Source organism: Limanda limanda, chromosome 21 (assembly GCF_963576545.1).
Source record: "Limanda limanda chromosome 21, fLimLim1.1, whole genome shotgun sequence".
In the NCBI taxonomy this organism is placed as follows: domain Eukaryota; kingdom Metazoa; phylum Chordata; class Actinopteri; order Pleuronectiformes; family Pleuronectidae; genus Limanda; species Limanda limanda.
In genome coordinates this window covers 2,799,686-2,814,813 of record NC_083656.1, presented here as the reverse complement: position 1 = coordinate 2,814,813, position 15,128 = coordinate 2,799,686, and the positions used below count along the sequence as shown (strand labels likewise).

The 15,128-nt window shown below is 42.1% G+C and overlaps 4 protein-coding genes across 4 annotated transcripts in view; 2 read left to right on the top strand and 2 right to left on the bottom strand.

Annotated features, from left to right (window-relative positions):
* The first annotated feature begins 728 nt into the window (after positions 1 to 728).
* LOC133027466 (UDP-glucuronosyltransferase 2B1-like) lies at positions 729 to 3,900 on the top strand. Its single transcript, XM_061094477.1, has 2 exons — positions 729 to 899; positions 1,570 to 3,900. Exon 2 carries the CDS (start codon positions 1,579 to 1,581, stop codon positions 3,181 to 3,183), a length of 1,605 nt encoding a protein of 534 aa, XP_060950460.1. The 5' UTR covers positions 729 to 899; positions 1,570 to 1,578; the 3' UTR covers positions 3,184 to 3,900.
* A 103-nt stretch (positions 3,901 to 4,003) lies between these two features.
* On the bottom strand, positions 4,004 to 8,231 carry LOC133028158 (asialoglycoprotein receptor 1-like). Its single transcript, XM_061095352.1, has 7 exons — positions 8,204 to 8,231; positions 6,868 to 6,963; positions 6,193 to 6,309; positions 5,331 to 6,065; positions 5,059 to 5,210; positions 4,820 to 4,947; positions 4,004 to 4,245 (listed from the first exon to the last, which is right to left on the bottom strand). Exons 2-7 carry the CDS (start codon positions 6,956 to 6,958, stop codon positions 4,077 to 4,079), a joined length of 1,392 nt encoding a protein of 463 aa, XP_060951335.1. The 5' UTR covers positions 6,959 to 6,963; positions 8,204 to 8,231; the 3' UTR covers positions 4,004 to 4,076.
* A 2,615-nt stretch (positions 8,232 to 10,846) lies between these two features.
* LOC133027825 (receptor activity-modifying protein 3-like) lies at positions 10,847 to 13,902 on the bottom strand. The gene is made up of 5 exons (XM_061094968.1): positions 13,780 to 13,902; positions 13,470 to 13,553; positions 12,534 to 12,623; positions 12,301 to 12,448; positions 10,847 to 11,170 (listed from the first exon to the last, which is right to left on the bottom strand). Exons 1-5 carry the CDS (start codon positions 13,814 to 13,816, stop codon positions 10,924 to 10,926), a joined length of 606 nt encoding a protein of 201 aa, XP_060950951.1. The 5' UTR covers positions 13,817 to 13,902; the 3' UTR covers positions 10,847 to 10,923.
* Positions 13,815 to 15,128, top strand: part of ccr10 (chemokine (C-C motif) receptor 10) — an 11,199-nt gene continuing 9,885 nt past the window's right edge. The window contains exon 1 of the mRNA XM_061095351.1: positions 13,815 to 13,883. Within this exon, the coding sequence (XP_060951334.1) occupies positions 13,815 to 13,883 (69 nt within the window). The remainder of the gene's footprint in view (positions 13,884 to 15,128) is intronic.

The window sequence follows — 15,128 nt, the reverse complement described above, 5'->3', positions numbered from 1 at the left end:
AAAGTACTTTTAACTTCTGATCTTCTTCCTCAAAAGTAAACGAACCCTGTGGAATAAACTGCATGTGTGTGGATTCATGTATTTTTGACCAAAGTACCTGGAGCTTCTAGTGACAGGAAGTTAAAGGTTCCAAACACCAGGGAAGAGTTCTACTGCAGTCCACCAAGTGGCAGGATTGCTGAATGCTACACAACAATCATTACCCTACACAAATCCAGCAACACAATAACAAAAGTAAACATGGAGGATGTTCAGATCAGGCTGCTGTTGACTAGAGAAGAGATGAGCATGCGAAACAAAACAAATACACCTCTAAGTTTATTGCATTCACACAGGAATGCACACACACACAGAAATGCACACACACCAACACACACACACACGCACTAGGGGGTTTTACAACTTGTCTTTCCTCAAGTAAGTGGAGTCTGGTGGAAAGTTCTTTTTAATGTTTTGGGAAAATATTGGGTTACTGCAGTGTGTGTGTGTGTGTGTGTGTGTGTGTGTGTTTGTGTGCTGTGTTTGTGTGTGTGTGTGTGTGTGTGTTCGGGTCTGTGTGTGTGTGTGTTTGTGCGTGTGCTGTGTGTGTGTGTGTGTGTGTGTGTGTGTGTGTGTGTGTGTGTTGGTGTGTGTGCATTCCTGTGTGTATGCAGCAAGCTTAGAAGGCGGGCTCAGCTGCAAAACCTCCCCCCTTCCCTTTCCTCACTTCACATACATGTGAAATCCATTTGTTACACACACACACACACTCAGACACACACACACACACACACAGAACAACCTCTCCTCTTTATATAACACAATAATCAGGTCTGGAGTTCGGAGCTTGGATTTGTTTCCACACAGACGCTCGGCTTCTCTCGGTTCAAAGTTCATTTCTGCAGTTTCAGGGATTTCGGGTACGTAACAACACTTTTACTTCTTCCAAAATGGCAACAACTCAGTTGCAGAGTTTAACAAAAACTACACACTCTGTCATGCACACTCTGAAAGTAGCTGGATATCAGCAGTTCTTGATTCATGGACGTTGCTGGTCTCTGGGCAGAGGGGCGTGCAGTCGGATTCCTCTCCCCGTTTCCTCGACAGCAAACATGCAGAGACCGACAGCGTTGTGTGTTTACTGTGTGAACTCTGCTCTGTTGTGTAGCCTGTTAGTGAGTCTCTGCTGCTGGATGAGGAGATAAGAGACCAGTGAGCACCTACAGCTGGAGAAACAGTTCAGGAGCAACCTTCTCCTGGTTTAATGTGCAAATCCAGGCCACAGACACAATATAGGAGATGAAGTCTAAAGCGTGGAACTGTATTTTGATTGAAGTAAGAAAAACTCAAGAGGCTTTTTGGTCGCGCTGTAACCTTTTGCACAAACAAATGAATGATTTATGATTAATCAATCAATAGTTTCACCATCACGACATCTAAGAGTCAAAGGTCCTTGTTTGGTTTAGTTCAACCAACTGTTCAAAACCCTGAATAGAAATAAAAAGTGTTGGTATCTGAATATTTGGCTGATTTTTGTTTTGCTTTGGATTTGTAGTTATTTATGATAAAGTTTATATTTCTTCTCCTCAGGGTTCAGTCATGGAGAGCATCCCAGGACTTTCTCTTCTCCTGCTGGTGGCGAGCGTGTCCGTCCTGCCGAGTCCCGGCGTCCTCGGGGGAAAGGTCCTGGTGTTCCCGGTGGACGGCAGCCACTGGGTCAACATGGACCTGATGCTCCAGAGCCTCCACGCTCGAGGTCACGAGGTCACCGTGGTCCGCTCCACCACCAGCTGGTACATCAAGGAGAGTGCACCACATTACCGCTCCATCTCCGTCAAGCTGCCGGAGGCCATGGGCTTGGAGGACCAGGAATTCTTTTCCGAACTCCTGAGCAAGATTTTGTCCATCAAGAAAGAGGGGCCGACTCTATTTGCATTTGGGAAGTTTTACTGGGAAATGCTCAGCAAGCTGTCGGGACTTCACCAACAGGCCAGCCAGATGGTGGTAGAAATGTTTGAGAATAAGGCTTTAATGCAGAGTCTCCGCGATACTCAGTTTGACGTGGTGCTGCTGGACCCAGGTCTGCCTGTCGGGGTTCTGGTGGCTCATGAGCTCAAGCTGCCGACTGTTTACAACGTGCGATGGTGCACCAGTGGAGAAGGGCATTTCGTGGTCGCTCCATCACCAACATCCTACGTCCCAGTTTCAGGTCACGCTGTGTCGGACAAGATGACGTTTGTGCAAAGAGTGAAAAACCTTCTCATCGGTGTCCTGAACATGGGCATCGACACGCTGATCGTGAGTCCTCACTATGACAGACTGGTGGACAGGTACTTTGGTCCAGATGTTAACTTTTATCATCTGCTACAGGGAGCAGACATCTGGCTCATGAGGATTGACTTTGTCCTTGAATTCCCCCGACCCACCATGCCCAACATCGCCTACATTGGTGGTTTTCAGTGTAAACCATCTAAGCCTCTATCAGCAGAGCTGGAGGAGTTTGTCCAGAGCTCAGGAGAGCATGGCGTGGTCCTGATGTCTCTGGGCACCCTGGTCAAAGCCCTGCCTGTGGAGATCACCTCTGCAATCGCTGCTGCCTTCGCCCAACTTCCTCAGAAGGTCATATGGAGGCATGTCGGAGAGACCCCAAAGAATCTGGGGAACAATACCCTTCTGATGAAATGGTTGCCCCAGAACGACCTCCTGGGACACCCGAAGGTTCGAGCCTTCGTGGCCCACGGAGGAACGAACGGGATCTACGAGGCCATGTACCACGGCGTTCCGATTATTGGCATTCCTCTTCTGTTTGACCAGCATGAGAACATTTTGAGGTTGGAAACTCGAGGTGCAGCCAAGGTGGTCGATACGAACACAATCACGCAGCAGAACTTTCTGGAAACGTTACAGGACGTTCTTCACGATCCCTCGTACAGGAACAACATGAAGCGTCTCTCCGCCCTTCATCGGGACACACCCATGAGTCCGCTGGAAACTGCTCTGTTCTGGATCGAGTTTGTCATGAGGCACGGAGGTGCTTCACATCTACGCACCGAGTCCTACAAGATGCCCTGGTACGCTTATCATTCTGTGGATGTTATTTGCGTTTTGTTAGCATTTCTGTTGCTGCTGACGGCCGCTGTCGTGGGAGCGATTCGTTTCCTGTGCTGTCGGCTTTGCAGGAGGAGGAAACCCAAGCAGGAATAGTAACAGACGTCAACTATTTCAAAGGATAAAGCTTTTATATACTTTACCCCAAGCAGCCAACAGTTAACTGATGATTTTAGATAAGTGCTGATCCTCATCTGAAAAGAAACTGAATGGTCTTAGAGATCCGGTCTGCACATGGGATTTAATAACCGTAAAGAAAATATATAATGAGAGCAGCCTGACCCTTCAAATAATTAATCTTTGCCACAGACTGTGATTAGATGTGTCTAAGATGGACGACACGTCTCCACCTCCTCCCGATGGACAAAATGAAGCTAAATTATAAGTCTGTGCAGAAGTGATCGTGGTAGGGAGGCGTGGCATCAAGGTTCCGCTGACTCACACGCTCGACCAATCACAAGTCAGTCTGTGGGGCTGTCAAGCACGACATTTATCGCATCAAATAACAAAATCAAACTCATCAGAAACACGAACACATGAACATACATCAGTGGGAGAGGAACTAATACGAAAGAAACCATCTGCTAACATGCAGTTAGCCACCAGAGGGCGATCAAAATGATTTGGCTTCACTTCTGGGGAGTTGTCATGTCGTCCATCTTTATTTACAGTCGATGATTTTAATACATTAAAATAACACAAGATGAAGCTGTGAATAAAAGTGTGAATAAGCTGAATTTCTGAAATTGTAAAAGGTCGATGGATAAATATTTTTCCATTAAAAAAAAAAAATAGGTATCAACATTTCAAAATCAATTCAATTTGTTTGTTATTATCACTTGAATAATGAAAAATCGTTTGTATAATTTTGTACTAAATGAAAATAAAAAAGTAAGAGAGTACACTTACTATCACAGATACTTTCCTACAATTTTCTCCCGTATACAGAGAAATACATGAAATGAGAAATAATAATGTTGGTGGATGAGCTAAAAGTTCTTCTCACAGATCCACCTGTGAGCGATCTTACAGGAAGCGTCCATCCAGGACGAGAGGGCGTGTTCCGACGTGTCGATGTGACCACAGTCTTCTCCCAGCGGGTCGTCCAGCTTCCAGTCGTCAGGCTCCGCCCCCACTCCCGGTCTGCTCAGCCAGTACCTGCAGGGGGAGCCGCTGAGTCATTATCACGGAGAAACTGTAACTGACTCTCACAAGTTACTGTCCAGGAAAAATACCGTTCAGTTCAACTTTCAAAGTTTCTTTTAAGAGACTGTATCGAGTCATTTGCCTAGAAAACGTTTGTTTCTTCATTTGTAGTTTTTAACAGTGTACTAATCAGAGTGAAAATAATAGTAATTAATTTAATTTAATTTAGTACTTGAAATACATTCAGGCATTTTAGAAAGTATTTTTAGTTTAATCATTTAAAAGCCATTTGCGATCTCGAGATATTTTGTGCGGAGCTTTAAAGTGATTTCTGACTGATTTCTGACTGATAAAACGTTATAGTGTATAAAATAATATAATAAACATAATGTCATATTTTACAGTGTTGAAACAGACCAGGAGAAACCCTAACTGACAATAAATAAATATTTAGATTAACAATTACAAACTTGCTTTTTAAAGGAGAAAGTAAAGTTGAAAAGACTCAAAATAAGAACTGATTCTTTTAGATATTAACAGATTCTATATAGAATTTATCAGGTTTGAATCCAGCGTTGTGACTCACTGTTCGTCTGGAGACACTCGGCTGCCGTCCACCCAGCGCCAGTCGCCCTCCTCCTCTTCATCACTCAGGCCGATCCACAGTCTGGTGCCGGACGGATCCGAAGTCCGACCGCTGCGGAAAACAAACTTCTGAAAAACAGAATAAAATGAGAAGATTTCAGATTATACACATATAATATAATTATCTTTATTTATGAAAATGAATACACTGAAACATGCGGTCTTCTTTCTCTCCCCCACCTGTTCTTGTTCACTGTTGACGACGAGCAGGTCGCCCCCTTGTGTCCGGCACCAGGACTTGCTGGCGCTCCAGCTCAGCGTGCGAGAGGAGAAGTAATAACACTTTGACTCAAACTGTTTCCAGCTGTCGGGACAGTTTTTGCAAATTCGCTCTGTGGAAAATAAGATGAAGAAAGTGAGAGTTCAGTTTTTATTTTTGGGGTCAAGGGTCAAGGTCGCTGTGACCCTCAAGGCAGATAAACTTCTGTGAACACTGAGAAGCTCGGACGTACCTCTGGTCTTCTGGTTGACCACGGGGCAGTGGAGGTCCAGAGAGCGATAGGCCTCGATCGATGACTGCATCTCCGCCGCCATCTGCTGGAGCTCCGTGGTCCTGCGCCCCTCCCGCTCCGCCGCCCCCTGCTGCTCCCTCACCAGCGCCGCGCTCAGGTTCTGGTTTTGTTCCTGAAGTTGCGTTACTTTCTCCTGAAGCTTCTCCAGGTCGTCCTTTGAAAAAGCTCCAATCACCTCGGTCTGATTCTGAATTTCTCCCTGAAACCTGTGGTTGATTTCCAGGAGCTCCTGATTCTCTCCCTTCACCCGGATCACCTCGTCGCTCAGGAGGTCGCTCGTCTCGGACAGGCGTCGCGTCTCCTCCTGCAGGCGAGTGTTGGAACTGACCAGGAGCTCGATGGACTGAGACATGTTCAGCCTCTGCTCCTCCTGCTCCGATGAGTATTGACCCAGTTGTTCGTGTGCTTGCGTCAGCTGCGTGTTCGTGGACGTAAGATTCACGACTCTCTCTGTCAACTCGCTGCTTTTCCAACTCAAAGCCAGATTTGTGGCCTCGAGCTCGGCCGTCGTCCTGTTGACGAGTTTGTTCCGTTCGTCCAGACGAGAGTTTTGCTGCTTTAAGATTTCATTGTCTCTTTTGAGTTTGTGGTTTTCTTTGGTGAGAGAACTGTGTCGGTCGCTCAGGGTCTGGTGGCTGAAGAGCTTCTCTGACTTCCTGTTTGTTTGGTGATTATCTGAAAGATTAAAAACCAGAGGTGAGGGGTCTTCAGCTGCAACTTGACACTTCACCACTAGATGTCACTAGATCCCACACGCTGCACCTTTAAACCCACCAGGAACTAACAGAACATGAATACTTACACAGGACGGCCAGAGCAGCGCAGGCGACGAGCAGCAACACACACAGCGTCGAGAGGACGACAACCGAACAGAGGCGATGACACGTCCCTTTGGTTCTGCTGCAGAGGAAACGTGAAGCTGAAACACACAAAATACAGATTAATATACAAAAATATCTGTGATTTATCGTCTTTTATCACAGTCTAAAAATAACGTTAGATTTTATTGTGTTAACAACCTTCATCATCTGTTTTTAAGCTTCTGTTCTGTTTGAACCTTTTTTCATGTGAAGCACCTTGAGCTGAATTTCAAACCATGACGGGTGAAATATTTAAAAAGTTTGTTATTATTCTACAGGTAAGCAAATCTTCAAGATGTTTCAAATCTCTCTATTTCTACAAGAACAAGGTTTTTTTAACCATTTCCCCCCAAACTTCAGTAGCTTGTGTATCATTTTATTTCTCATTTCTTCTAATAATCCCACTTTATGCTGTTTTCCTCTGTCATTTTTTCATTGAAACCTGACGCCTGAATCTATATCCTGTGAATTACTGTTAACGCTCATTTTAATAAAGTTCTTCAAAGATGCTGAACTGGAAACAAGTTGAAATGTTTTTTAGGGATTAAATCCTAAATTATAGAAACATTAAACAGAAAACACTTCTTATTATAACTCCTGAGTTCATATCCACTCACACATGTCCTGCTCCTGCTTGGCTGCCGGGACGGCGGTGTCTCCTCGGGCCGTCGTGTTGTTGATCCTCGTAAACAACTGGTGACCGACCATCGTACCTGAGCAGACGTGGAGCAGCAGAATAAACACACAGAGCAGATCTGCCTCTTACACAACTCTGATAACAGCAGGACTTTAAAATACAAACGGTTTAAAAAGGTCCTTTGTGTTCGAGGTGTCGAGGTAAAAAAAGGCTTCTGGGGTTTTCTTGTTGTGAATCACAAAAGAGAATCACACTCTTTTCTTGAGCAGCGTCTCACACGTTCTGATTCACACACACACACACACACACACACACACACACACACACACACACACACACACACAAACAAACACACACACCAGGAAGCATTTCTTTAAGATGTACTTTTATTCTTAAACTTCTTATACTTTATCACATTTGAGCAAGAATTGTTGAACTTTTTCCTCCAGACCTGCAGCTGCAGATGAACATGTACAATAAATAATATAAATATGATCATCTTATAAAATCCTGTTTGGTGCATTGTTAAACAAACACATATATAAAATCCTCATATTTAGTAAATTAATAGATTGAAAATGAATGAAAATTCTCCATACGTGTTCAAGAATCCGTTTTTAGAATCCTTTAATAAAACTGTATTTAATTAAGAAACCTTAAACTCAGTAGTTAAATCTAATGCTTCTCCACTGCAGGATAATACAGTTCTCTTCTGAAGAGTATTTCTGATACTTTAAAAAAACATTTGTTAACACTTTATATTTAATCACAATAATATTAACCACATATTGGAAGAACCCTGACTCTGTATTAGTCGTCATGAAGCTTCTATTAATGTTGTATTGTGCGTTTATCATCAGAATCCTGTGTATTGATCAGCAGTAAAGAAACCGTTGTACAATTATAACATATATTTACTATTTATTTATATATATACATAATAAAGTGCTAATATTAATAATAACCTGCAGCTAGTTAATGGTGAATAAGTTTAATTTAAAATAAACTGCTAACGAAGATCTGGCGTCTTTTAAATCACTTCTTATAAAAAGCCTTTCTTAATCTAAGTGCATTAAATGTGTTGACTGATTTATTATTTCATGTTGTTTAAATTCAGATGTTTTACTCTTGTTTCAACAATGTAAAGTGGATTTTGTGGCACATATTTAAAATGTAAAAGCGGCTTTACTTGATTTCTCTTCCTTTCTATTTCCCACTGTCTCAGAACGTTTCCCCCTCGACTGCTTTTCCTTCTCTGACTAAACACAAACACACAACGTGCAGCTGAAGCTCCGACAGCTCGGACCCGGACTCACCTAGATCAGAATCAGAATCAGAACCTGGATGAGGTTTCTCCTGTAGATCAGAACTTGCTTGATCCCCGATCGTCCTCCTGAACCTCAGCTTGTCTCCAGACGACTGACGGACTCCGTGTCTGCAGCTGAAGAATCAAACCTTCTCTTCTTCTGCTGCTTCACCTCAAACCTCTGCAGACGGATCTGTAATAACGGCCTCTTCTATTTGATGTCACCTTATCTGACTGGGAACAATGGTCCCTGATGCTGGGATTGTGTGTCTGTGTTTGGTCTTTTAACAGCTCCACTGATTTCCTACTCACACCATTAATCATTTGTTTGATGTTTGCTGCTGCTGAACTTTTAACACTTCAGACAAATGTAATAAACAAGACTGTAAATTTAAATTTTAAATAAAAAAGAAACATCACAAACCCTGCAGTTTATTTTACTGAATAAGAATCAGTAGGTGGCAGATGTGAGTTACATAGAATCCCTGAAAACATTACCGATGTCGTTTTCCCTGTTTGCAGCGTGTTGCTGTATTTGCATGTGTTGTGACTTGTTGCAGCTCATGTCTTGTGTAACTGACGAAGTTGTGTTCTTAATTTGCATGTGTCTTTTTCTATTTGCATGTGTTTCCCTTCATTGGCAGAGAGTGGAGTTCCCTCGGCCACCGCACTTTACCAATGCATCAAATAAAACCAGCAAGTCTCTGGCTGATCTGATCAAACGCGACAGAACAAGAAACAGGATCTAAATTACTGACTGTGTGTTCATCTGTTTACAAATTCCACATGAAATAAACCAGCTCCATAGGGAAATTAATGTACCCGTTTGAAATGAGCTGAAACACTCACATATTCTAATGTTTGGCCGTCCACATACTTATGGCCAGGAAGTGTTTACCCGTCTTCAGGGATGAGAATAAAACCACACGAAGCTTTGAGTCACAGATACAAACATCAGGAGGAGCCGACACAAGACGCTGCCTGTGTTTATCACACTTTATGGTGATTGTGCGATACAGTAAAATGTCAAACATGCAGCTATCAGCAGGACATCTGGTGTCAACAGGCGCAGATAAGAGACACAATGCTCGTCTCTGCAGGAGTTTCGGTCCCGAGGAGCTGCAGGAAACTTGTGTGTGAGAAGAACAGCTTCAATCTGCTGAAACGTTCAAATTCAACCCAGCTTATTGTGGGAAATCAAATATGTAACGTTTATGAAACATTATATGGTGACTTTTACCTTCATGAATGATGTAATCTAGTTTTTATAATTGTAATGGGTGAAATGTTAAGGCTTTTTATTCTTTTACACTTTTACTATGGGCTTTTACTCTGTAATTTTGTTTTGAGAAGTGCTTTGTTATGAAAGTCATTATTTGTATTATTGGTTTGTGAGCTTGTCAGTAGGTTGATGCAAAATCTTCAGTACAGATTTTAACAAAACTTAAAAGTCAAAAAACTACAGATCCTGGATTTTTTTTAAACTTTCTTTAAAATCGTGAGGAAGGAAGTTCTTTGTTTGCTTGGTTTTTATACCTGATTTACAGTACTGATATTTATGAGTGTGTGTAGCTTTGTGAAAATCCAAATAAAAATCTGGATCTGTAGGGAATTTAAATGTGGTTTCATGGGAGGTTACACAGCTGGGAATGTGGATTCAGGGTAGATACAATAGTTTATATGAATCTTTATAGTTTGAGAAATATGTCCAAACAGAATTTAAAGGACTTTTAAGCAACTTTCAATCTGCTGAGGGACATCACAGAAAGTTGTGTGTGTGTGCGTGTGTGTGTGTGTGTGTGTGTGTGTGTGTGTGTGTGTGTGTGTGTGTGTGTGTGTGTGTGTGCTGCATACAGAGGACCAGCAGCGACACTCTGTGCTAATGGTTCCTCTTCCTCTTTATCTTCATCGCCTGTTTACGACTCAGCAGGAAGCAACATTATCACGGAGGCTTTTATCTTCAGGGGGTCAGCGTGTGTTTCTACACTTGTGAGGACTCTCCTCTGAATTATATTCAGACTAAACCTGAAACTGAGCTGCAACGTCCAAAAGCACAGACAGCAGACACACACACACACACACACACACACACACACACACACACACACACACACACACACACTCGTCTGCACAGTAATACCAGGAACCTCAGATTTTCTTAGATATCTCACACTGTGTCCTCTCAGATCACAGATTCTAGACGTGTGAATATAGTTTTTTTAAAGCGTGAAATTCTGATGAGTCATTCTGGTGCCTGATAAAATATCGAAAATTTAAAATAAGAGCGGACGAAGCAATAAACTTTAAACTGAATCACAAGAAGATCATTACGAGAGGGTTTCCAACACATAACCTTTATAAAACCTTATACTTCAAACATATATTCAGTTTCTGTATGTACTTCTGTATATATCATGGAATCAACACTGTTTATAACATATTCTAGGCTTTATTTCTATTTTAAACACAGTTTTTCACTATATTTCAGTGTATTTCACTCACACCTGCAGTATCTGTATAAACTGCAGTAATGGACCGATGGAAAATCTCAAAGCTCCAACACATATATACTTTATATCCTGTTTCCTGTTTCAACACGCCAGCGCCTCCGTGCACAGCGTCACGTCTCACGGGACCAAAACATCTTCCAGACTTTTAAAAGATTAACTGTTTATTTAACCAGGTTTCAAACTCACAGCAGATTCTCAGTGAGGTGGAGGTGAAAGCGTCTCACTCCTGGACTTTGCTCTTCCACACCACCAGGTAGACGAGCAGGGGGATGATGCTGACGGGGATGAGCGTGAGCACCATCACCAGCCAGTGCGGCGCCTCCTCGAACACCAGCTCCTCGTTGCTGCAGTTGTGGAAGTACTGGTCGTGGATGGAGATGAAGAAGTCTTGCGTGTCCTGGTTTGGATAAAAGCAGCCGCAATAGTTTGACAGCAGCTCCAGGCACCGCGTGAGTACGCTGTACGGCCTGAAAGAGAAGAGGAAACACGAGTCAATGAAATGAAGAGTTATCAAGTGAGAAATCCTCATCGCTCTCAAACAGCTAATTAATCTTTATTGTTTTTTGTATCATTGTGAACTTAATGTTGTTGAGTTTTTGATCATTAATCTGACAACAAGCAGTCAGAACTTCAAGGCTTGTTTCTGCTCAGAGTTCGATTCCGAAATAAAGACGAAACTAACAATACGGAGCAGTACCACTGGAAACCACATGAGGGCGGTGTTGCCAATAGTTCATTTGACCTGGTGACGGTTTTATCTTGTTACCTCTCGTCTTAGTCGGCTGGTAATATTCAATGTTTCTTGTTTTCATTCTTGTATCCTTAATGTTTTATGTGAAGCAGTTCATCGCACATTTTATGGATGAGTTGTGCTATAAAGGTTTATTATTATTATTATTATTATTAGAATAAGCAGTCTGACGGCGTCACCTTAAACATTTTTCATTCTTTAAAGAACAAATAACGAATCAAGAAATTCAAACTGATGTTAGCTGGAACAAGAAGAAACATTTGTTACATGTTTTAGAAGCTTTCATTTTTACTCAACGTTAAAACCAAAGAAAGAAAGTTTTCTTTTTAATCCATGAGAAAATTAAAATCACTTCACGTATCTGTGAGAAACTGGGTTCCTCCCTTTTGAAATTGGACCATCAGTGAAACATGTCTGTCTGTGACTGGGAGGGAGGCGTCCGAGGTTTAACCATTTCCTCTCGGAACATAAACAGCGACTGAGGCTGTGGGAGTGTGTGTGTGTGTGTGTGTGGGGGGGGGGGGGGTAAATGAGCTGAAGGAAGAGCCAATCAGACCCCTGCGTTTCCCCTGCAGGGCGGAGGCCGGCGCCTCACACTCGGTGACGGACATTTCCACAGTCGTTACAGACGTTCACACACACACTCGGCTATTTACAGCTTCATATTTCTGTGGTTTTAAAGAAATTGTTTTTGTGGGACGACAATTGAAACAGTGAAACATTGTTTTTAAAGCACAACAAGGAAATAAAGTTGTAAAATAAAAAATCGAAGATGGCAACAAAGCGAACAAACAACGTCGTTAAAACAAAAAGCGTGTAATTCTAGCTTCGATCTGCGTGTAGTACCTGGTGATGTGCTCCAGGTGGCACCAGTTCTCCGAGCTGATGCTGAACATCTCTTCGTGAAAAGCTTCTCCACAGTAGCTGTGACTGGCGTTTACCAGCAGGGGGTGATCACAGTGTCTGTGAGCAGACCCCGGGTCCTGAAAACTCTCTGCACAAACACAACACACATGAACCAACACACACGTGTCACATGCAGTTACACAAAGAAACCGATGAAGTTCCTACTTCCTCACCGTCCTCCTCTGTGATGAATGTCAGGTTTTTATTTTCCAGCTCCTCCTCGATGAGACTCTCCTCTGGGGGAAAACTGGACGTCACATTTTCTGCAGGAAAAACAAATATTCATGTTTGACTAATAAATTATCATCAGATAAGAAGAGAATTCGTACAAACAACCGATGAACGAGGACGGAGCTGAGCGGATTTTGGGATTAATTGAATAGTCGTTGATGACGAGATCATAACGAAAAAACACAAATTCCATCAATCTGTGAATTCTGTTGTGCAATTTTTAATCTTTGTTGTTTCCTTCAACTTTAACCAGTCGTGGAAAATCCCTTAGAGATAAAGATCAGAGTCAAACATCTTTAAATTAATGTCACTGCAGCTTTTTCCTCCGGTGCGACCGTGGAAAAGGTTTTTAAATTCAATCCTATGTGATTTTACAAAAAGGAGAAAATTGCAAAAATCCTGATAAAGTTTTAAAATAATAAAATAAAAACGTTTCAGCACAATGAGCATAAAACATTACTAACGTTTTCAAATCTTACAAATTATAGTTACAACAAAACATAACAGATTTCCGTTTCTATTTAATATATTATTCTTATATGTCACTTCTTTACTAAGAAGATCAATAATGAAAGTAATCTTTAGGTGCAGCCATAAATCTTAATATGATTTACTGAAAATCATCTAAGCAACAAGTTTGTTAAATGATTATTTGATTAAATTATATTTTTTACTGCTATAGCAGCTCAAACTCCAGGATCTGTTTCTAAAACGTTTTCTTTAATGACGACGGATTCAAATCTTGTTTCAACGAACAGAAGCATCAACATTTAACATCATCTGACATTTAATAGATCGAATAACTGAGAGTTAATGAGATGAATTAACAGAGAATGATGATAAGTTGTAGACGAGAGATGAAAAATGAGACGTTTTACCGTTGGTTGAGACACCGAAGGTTTGATTCCTCTCGGCTCCGCTCCGCTCTTCCACCGTCACGTTGGCACTTTGTGATTTAACGCCTGCGAACACAGATTCCAACACATTTGAAAAGAGACTTTCTCTCCCGTCTCTGAAATGTCCCGTCTGAGTTTTTCCTTTCCATCGGATCCACGACTCGGAGAACAATGGACGCTCGTGGAAACATTCAGGAAACAAAAGACAAAAACAACAGGAAATCCCAAAAGAAGAGTTCAACTCAAACCAATGTTTAAACTTGTAAATGAAAAGGTGAATTCAGGCTCGTACCTGCGATCAGAAGAGGAAGGAGCAGGTAGAGGATCATGGTGGACGGCGGGGGGGAACCTGGGAGGCCGGAGTGTGACCTGAGGTGTCGACTCCGAGCAGAGAGGGTTCATGAGGAAGAAGCCCAGCCCTCCTCTGCTCGGTGTGTGTGTGTGTGTCTGTGTGTGTCTGTGTGAGTGTGTGTGTGTGATGTCCCTGAGAGATAAACAGGCCGACAGAGGATGTGGCCGGGAGGGGAATCGAACCCTGACCGTACATGTGAAGAGAAAAACTAAATCTAAATCTAATTGATCGAAGCGACACCTGGTCAAAACCTGACGATTCCCTAAAGGCAGATTTGAGACATGTTTTGTGAGGTCACTGTGACCTTTGACCTTTCACCAACAAATTATAACCACTTCATCCGTTTGAAACAAATTTGAGGAAATTCACTCACCAAACGTTTATTAATCTGTCACTGAAAACACTCAACAGATTCAGTGATGTTTTCTAAAAGCTGCAAAAGTTGCCGAGCATTATTTAAAGATTAAATTAAACGTGAGTCAGCTGTTTTTCTTCAGAAGGAAGCGATGAGCTTGATGGTATACAAACAGATTAAAAGTAGATTAGTACAGAAGGAGTCGTTTCGTATGTTTCCATCATTACGGATGATTCCTCCTCGAGGCTCCGCCCACATGAACACCCGATAGAATCTCCTGCACGGCCCAGTTTCCTGCTCCTCCCCAGAATCTGTAAAAACGCTTTTCAGGGATTTCCTCCTTCATCTGGGGGCAGTGACACACACACACACACACACACACACACACACACACACACACACACACACACAGGAGCAGGAATCAGGAAGCTGGTGCAGCAGGAAAGATAAAAACACAACAACATCTCACAAAGCTCTGTTCAAAACTGACAGGCTTGAGTCTGATTTCAACACCACACACACACACACACACACACACACACTTTTGTAGTTTTTGCTGAACATGTAACAGACACACAATAAAATAAAAACACTAAAACAAGTGATAATTTATCTGCGAAACTTTGGGGATTGAGATTCCGACGTCAATCAGCTCTGAAGTTTCCAATGTAAACTTGTTACTTTTTGTCGTTTGCAAACTTTGTTCAAACTCCTGAAACCGTTTTTAATAAAGTTTTTATGATTTAACGCTTTTAAATAACTGTCACATCCTCTCTTTGCTCCATTATCATGTAAATACTGTAAAGACGAGTCAAGCTGTTGTTTAAATGCTCCGAACATGTTTCTAAACACATTTCAACTTCGAAGCTCACAAACAAAAAGAAGTCGGAAAATCAACGTCACAACATAATGTGAAATTCAGAGGTGAACACAC